Source organism: Varanus komodoensis, unplaced genomic scaffold (assembly GCF_004798865.1).
Source record: "Varanus komodoensis strain SLA01 unplaced genomic scaffold, ASM479886v1 scaffold114, whole genome shotgun sequence".
NCBI classification, from domain to species: Eukaryota; Metazoa; Chordata; class Lepidosauria; order Squamata; family Varanidae; genus Varanus; species Varanus komodoensis.
Window position 1 is genome coordinate 173360 of NW_025335328.1, and position 6590 is coordinate 179949.

The 6590-nt window shown below is 55.8% G+C and overlaps 1 protein-coding gene across 1 annotated transcript in view; it reads left to right on the forward strand.

Moving 5' to 3' along the window:
* EIF2B4 (eukaryotic translation initiation factor 2B subunit delta) overlaps positions 1 to 6285 on the forward strand; it is a 13806-nt gene extending 7521 nt beyond the window's left edge. Inside the window, exons 6-11 of the mRNA XM_044421055.1 lie at positions 3576 to 3652; positions 3763 to 3865; positions 4146 to 4273; positions 4563 to 4740; positions 5281 to 5461; positions 6054 to 6285. Coding sequence (XP_044276990.1) covers positions 3576 to 3652; positions 3763 to 3865; positions 4146 to 4273; positions 4563 to 4740; positions 5281 to 5461; positions 6054 to 6250 — 864 coding nt within the window. The 3' untranslated portion in view covers positions 6251 to 6285. The remainder of the gene's footprint in view (positions 1 to 3575; positions 3653 to 3762; positions 3866 to 4145; positions 4274 to 4562; positions 4741 to 5280; positions 5462 to 6053) is intronic.
* Positions 6286 to 6590: the final 305 nt, after the last annotated feature.

Below are 6590 nucleotides of genomic sequence, written 5' to 3' on the forward strand. Positions count from 1 at the left end.
CAAGGCTGGACATGCCCGGTTCTCCCAGTCTCTCCTCACAGGGCAGCGTTTCCAAACCTGGGATCATTTTTGCCCTCCTCTGGACCCTCTCTAATTTTCCTGCCTCTTTCCTGCCTTGGTGCCCAGAACTGGACACAGGTTTCCAGGTGAGGTCTGACTAGCGAGGAGTATAGGAAAATACTACTTCACGTGTTTTGGAACGGATGCTTCTATTAATCCCTGCCAAGATCGTGTTGGCCCTTTCTGCAGCTGCATCGCATTGCTGGCTCCTATTTCGCCTGCTGTCCACAGTCGCTCCAAGGCCTTTTGCCTTTTCAGTTCCGTTGCGCAACGCATCCCCCATCTGGCATCTGTGTGCTTGGTTTCTGTTTGCGAGGTGGAGGAGGCGGCACTTGTCTCTCCTGAATCTCATTGTGTGGCTTTCAGCACAGCATTCAAGCTTATCAGACTCACCCTGGATCTTCACTGTCTTCCAGGGTGTTTGTTATTCCACCCAGTTTTGTATTGTCTGCAAATGTGATTATCATTGCTTGAACTTCCACATCTAAATCAATACTGCCCGTGTTGAAAAACACTGGATCTAGGACTGAACCCTGCTGCACCCCCCTAGTTACCTTCCTCCAGTTTGAGAAGGTGCCATCCATAAGCACTCTTTGTGTCTGGTTTAGCCGTCAGTTTTGGATTGTAGCAGTTTTTCTGTCTAGTCCACTTTTTGTGAATTGGCCTATCAGGATGTCATGAGGCACTATGTCAAAAGCTTTACTAAAGTCGAGATTATTAGAGCTGTACGACAGTGGAACCAGCTGCCTGGGGAGGTGGTGGGCTCTCCCACACTGAAGGCATTCAAGAGGCAACTGGACAGCTATCTGAGAAGGATGTTTAACTGGGGTCCTGCATGAACAGAGGGTGGTCCCAATGGCCCTCTGGCCACTTCTAACTCTATTATTACTGTATGGTTTTTCTGAAAATACTTCACACTCCGGTGAGATCTGAGATGGCAGGCGGCAACTCCTTTCAATAAAACCTCTAACCAGCTCTGCTCAAGAGGACCACATGCTTCACCTTGCCCCGTAAGACCTAGTTGCTTTATAAGGTCTGTCCTGAAGGTCCTTATCTGGGCCAGAGGCCAGGCAGAGTGGTCCTTGGTAACTATCTCAAACTGTATGACCTTTGCTTTTAATTCTTATCTAGTGACATTGCTGCTGATTTATTCTTGTATTTTGTTTTGCTTTATATCAGAAGCTGTTCTGAGCATTTCAGAGTACAATAATCTGTATCCAAGTAAATGTTGTAATGTGCCATCACGTCCTCTCTGACGAGCAGGCACCCTAGGAATGCAAGCCCCCAGTGTCCTATGCGTGACATCCCTTTGTGAAGTCAAGCCACCTCTTGTCTGCTCTTCCTTTTCTTCTTCTGCCTTCAACTTTCCCAAGTGTGCTTGTGTTCTCCAGGGAGTCTTGCTTTCTCATGATGCAAAGTATGGCAGCCTCCACTTTGGAAATTTTGCTTTTAGGGAAATGCTGAGGACAAAAAAAGGTCCCTCTTGCTTGTTGTCTGATCGTGAGAGACAGGAAACACCAGCTAGTCATTTTGTGTAAAAAAGATTATTTCCTGTAGCTGCATCCTAACAATAGAAAGTGAGCCCATCTCCAGCCAGGCCCAGCTGCCACAGCCAGCGGACATGGTGACTTTATACATTTTGCTTTCTGCAGTGATTAGGACCAGAAAACACCAAAGCAGAGAACTTGTGCACAAGGTTATCTTGAGCAACACTCCAGGCAGATCTTTACACACTCCGATCTTTTTGAGAGGTTTATTTTATATTGTCAGCCACTTTGTGACTCTCTGATAGAACACCAAGTAGCGGAGGCTTGTAGTTTGGTAGTGGGGAAAAATCCATATTCTTCAGTCCCTCCCTCTGGTGCTAGAAACCCCTTAGAGGACTCCTGGGCCATGTGACCGATCGTGTCTTGTGGGGGAACCCATACCCGTGGTGAACGTACGAAATGCCAGCATGCCAGGCTGCTGCTCTGGGCCACCTGCTAGACCCGGGGCACCAGTCTGTTTCTTCTGGAGTCTGAGAAAAGGATGGCAGTCCATCCTCCGTGGGGGCGGACAGAAGCCTGTTCCCCTGAACCTGGGTAGGAATCTCGCTAACCCAGGTGGCTGAAGGGCTGACTAGGTTGGCCCTTTCTGAACACACGGAAGCATTGTTTCGTGCTTTCTCAACCTTACAGCAAACTCTCCGCTTGTTCTGCAAGTGGCTCCTTGGGCTGGCAAGTTGGACTAGCTTCTTTCTTTCCTGGAGTCAGTTGCAGGTCCTTCCATACTGCTCCCCTTCTTCAAGGTAGCCTGCAAGTCTTACAGCTTTGTTTAATCACCGGCCACTCTCCTCCAATGAGGGTTCACGGGCAGAAATGCAGGAGCTTCTGGGTTGAAGCTGCCAGAGAGTTGGGAAGGTTTGCTTGTTGTTGAGCTCCCGCCGCCCCTTCCGTGGCACTGAGTGCAGTGGGCTTGGCTCTGGGATTGGCCTCTGTGCCTGGATCAAGCACCCCAGTTCTGTCTTTCACCTTCACTAGGATCCCTTGGAACGGTCCTTCTCGTGTGGGTGTGAGGAGCTTCTCTTTTGGCAGGCCTTGGGATTGGAAGGGCAGCACAGCCTTGGTGTGGCCATACGCCACTTGATTGTATTGCTGTCATTAAGATTGCTTGCATCCTGTCGTCCTGTTAAAAACAACATGACACTCTGATGAGGGTGCACCTGGTGCGCAGCACATGGCTTCTCCGTCAGCGCCTAGGGGGGCCACAGAAGGGGGCCCAGAGCTTTGCCGGTTGAAAGTTGCCCCTTGAGTCGCCCAGCTGCAGAACAAGCACGAGGACGTCATGCACGCACATCCCAGTGAGCATCGTGCTGCCATATTCTGGGTCAACAGATGTTTCTCGCGACTCTTGGCAGGCAGCCCTACATGGAGCAGGCCACAGTCACCCAGCCCTGGTGTGTGTTCGCTCGCACATGGGGCCCTTCCCAGAAAAGGTTTCGCCTTCCCGGAAAAGGGGAGGGCTGGCCCCTTCAGGCTTGAGCTGCACCAAGGTGCCCTTGGCCACAGATCTTCTCGGTGCCGCCCAGACCTAGGACCAGCCTCGCCCTGTGCGCATGGCCAGCAGTCTTGGTTCTAGAACGAACTGGAAAAGGCGAGGAAGGGTTTTTCCTCTGAAGGGCTGTACTTCTTCACCCTGTCCATGCCTGGGATTCAGTGCGGTCTCCTAGGAGAGTGGTCTTAGCTGGCTTAAAATGGAGATGTAATGAATTGATGGAGGAGGAGGAGGAGGAGGAGGAGACGTTGGTCGGTGGCCACTAGACACAGTGGCTCAGGGCAGCCTCCACAGTAAAGGCAGCCGGCTCTGCTTTGGGGCATGCTCGTCCTGCGAGCCCTCCCAGGCTGGCTGCTCCAGGGGGTATGGCGGCTGCCCCCTGCTTTGGCTGCTGGGAGCAGTAACGGGAAAGCTGCCCTTGCACCCAGCAGGCCTGAAGCCGGCGTCACCCAGGTGCATCTTCCCTTTCTCTTCTCCCTCAGGTGATTGCAGACTACACCACCCCACCCAATGAGGAGCTCTCCCGGGACCTGGTCAACAAGCTGAAACCCTACATCAGGTGACTGGGAGCAGCAGAGCTGCCCCTTTGGCGAAGGGCAGGTGACCCTGAGCAGGGGCGGGGAGGCCCCCTTGCTCCGGGGCTGCCCTGAGCGCTCCTTCCCTCTGCAGCTTTCTGAACCAGTGCCGGCCCCTCTCCGTCAGCATGGGCAACGCGATCAAGTTCCTCAAAAAGGAGATCTCGGCCCTGCCGGGCTCCATGCAAGATGAGGAGGTGAATCCTGCAGCCCTGTGGGGCCGGGCCAGGGGCGCTGTGCTCTGGAGCGTGGGGTTCCCACAGCAGCAGCAGTGCAGCCTCTGCCCTCCCTCACAGAATGAGACCTCCGCCACCTTTAAACAATACTCCTGCCCGGGCACTTCGGGGCAAGCACAAGGGCAGCTCCGAAGGAGGTTTGGCGGGAGGCATTCCCCATTCCGTGTTGGAGGGCAAGGGAGCTGCGAGGGTGTGGGGGGCAAAGGCTGCCCAGGGATCACCGTGTCTCTCCTGGCAACAGGCCAAGGGGGCCCTTCAAAGTGCCATGGACAAGTATGAGCAAGAGAAGATCATTCTGGCAGCTGCGGCCATTTCCAAGTTTGCTTCTGAGAAGATCAACAACGGAGACGTCATCCTGGTCTATGGATGGTATAGATGGCACCCGGGCCAGCAGGAAGGGGAAGCTGGATCCGAGGGAGTGGAGGGCGTGACCGGGGTGGGGGTGCTGTGGCGGCCATTGCAGGCCCTCTCAAGGCGTGTCCACAGGCTGGGGCTGCCTGCTGGGCTCCCTTGCTGTTGCGCTGGCCCCGACAGCAGCTAAGCATGGACCCAAATGCCAGAGCAGGGGAGGCGAGCATCATGGGAGGGGCCATCCGGGGGCAGGCCCTGCGTGCTCCTGCGGCCCCTCCCCGACTGCCTCTCTCTGTTTGCCTGGCAGCTCATCCCTGGTGAGCCGCACTCTCTGCGATGCCCAGGCCAAGGGCCATGCCTTCCGAGTCGTGGTGGTGGACAGCCAGCCGCGGCTGGAGGGCCGGGAGACCCTCCGCCGCCTGGTGAAGCAGGGGGTTCGCTGCAGCTACGTGCTCATCAGTGCCATCTCCTACGTCTTGCCAGAGGTGGGGAGCCAGGTGGCGGTGGGCAGGCCTCTGCCGATGGGGAGGCTGTGATCGCTGCTGCATCGCACCAGGCAGCGGGCGGGCCTCTTCCTTGCAGGCGCCTGTGAGGCTCTTGGGGCTGGGCACGGAAGCGACTAGTGACAACAGGCAGCTCTGGCCTAGCCATTCCAGAGGCCAGGAAGCCAGTGTTGCTGCTCCCCCCCACCCCGGCCATTTCCCTCTGTTTTTTTGCCACTGCCCTTCCAACACCAGCAGTCTTCAGAGGCACCCCCCTCCCCATGTGGCTCTCAAGGAGGATTCCACAGGGCCAGGCATTCTCTGCAGAGCCGCTCCCGCCACCTTCCAGGCGGCCACTGAGCTTTGGAGGGGTCGGTCACTGCCTGCCTGCCTGCCCTGACAGGCTCCGTGGAGTGGGCGGCAGTGAGGGGCGGCTGGACGGGGGATGAGAGAGACGGCAGCAGGAGATTCTGCTCCTGGATGCTCCTTTGGTGCAGGAGGGCTGGCCCTGCCAACAGCTCTGCTTCTCCCCCTTGTCCACAGGTCTCCAAGGTGCTTCTGGGGGCACATGCACTATTGGCCAACGGGTCAGTGATGTCCAGGATGGGCACCTCCCAAATCGCACTGCTTTCTAAGGCTCATAATGTGCCAGTCCTGGTCTGCTGCGAGACTTACAAGTTCTGCGAGCGAGTCCAGACAGACTCCTTCGTCTCCAATGAGCTAGGTATGCTGTGCCCTTGCGGAGCGAGAGAGCTTGCGATGGTTTGCATTCCTGTTTCTTTCACAACTATGTAAGAAGCAGGAGAGGCTGAGGAAATCATGTGTTTATTAGATTTATATCCTGCCTTTTTGCAAGAACTCAGAGCAGCCTCTTCCTGCTCTCAGCCTTATCCCAACAACCCCATGGGGAAGGTTGCGCTGAGAGTCTGTGACTGGCCTGAAGTTGCCCAGTTGGCTCTGTGGCTGTGCAGCAACTAGCCACAGACCCCTTGGGGCTCTTTAAACCTGGGCAGAGACTTGTACAAAGTTCTGCGTGAGCCCCAGGGAGGGTAGGAGGCCACCTCGCAGCAATCCAGCAATCAGATTCTGTCTGGGGAGCTGTAAGAGCCACATCCTCCGTGGAAAGATTGGCTGGCTGGCTCTGGCCTCCGGAACTGCTGCAGCGGGAGGCCAGCCCCTCAGTGCCTCACTCGTGGATGGCCCAGGGTTGGTCGCCACTACCTTCAATGGACCTGGGAGGAGGATGTGATTTCCTGGCCTTTGCTTGGGGGACTTGGGCTCCTCTGCTCAGCTCCGGTGTTTGACCGCTCCCACAGATGACCCCGATGACCTGCTTCGGTCAGATCCAAAGAGCCCGCTGGCTGGCTGGCAAGAGAGCAAGTCACTGCGCCTCCTCAACTTGGTCTATGACGTGACGCCCCTCGAGCTGGTGGACCTGGTGATTACAGACTTGGGAATGATCCCCTGCACATCTGTCCCGGTTGTGCTGCGTGTAAAGAACGTGGAGCAGTGATACAAGGAACGGTACAAATAAACCTGTGTGCCGTGCTTCATGACTCTGTGTGTCTGTTGGGGGTGGGGGGGGCACTGTCTCAATGCACCTGAATGAAACAGCAGTCTCGGCCTGGAACGGCTGGAAATAGATGAGCAGATCTTCTGGAGAGGGGTCGACTAGGGGGCTTTGGAGGTCTCTGAACATCATCACTTCTGTCGTTGGAGGACACAGCTTGTCTCAAGCTGGGGCTTCTCTCAAGCCTTTCTCTTGCTCCTGACAGCAGCACCGTGCCAAGTGAGTCTGAGCCCCAGCACCTTTTTCTCCAGGTCGCCAGTGAGAAATCCATCCCCGCAGCAGT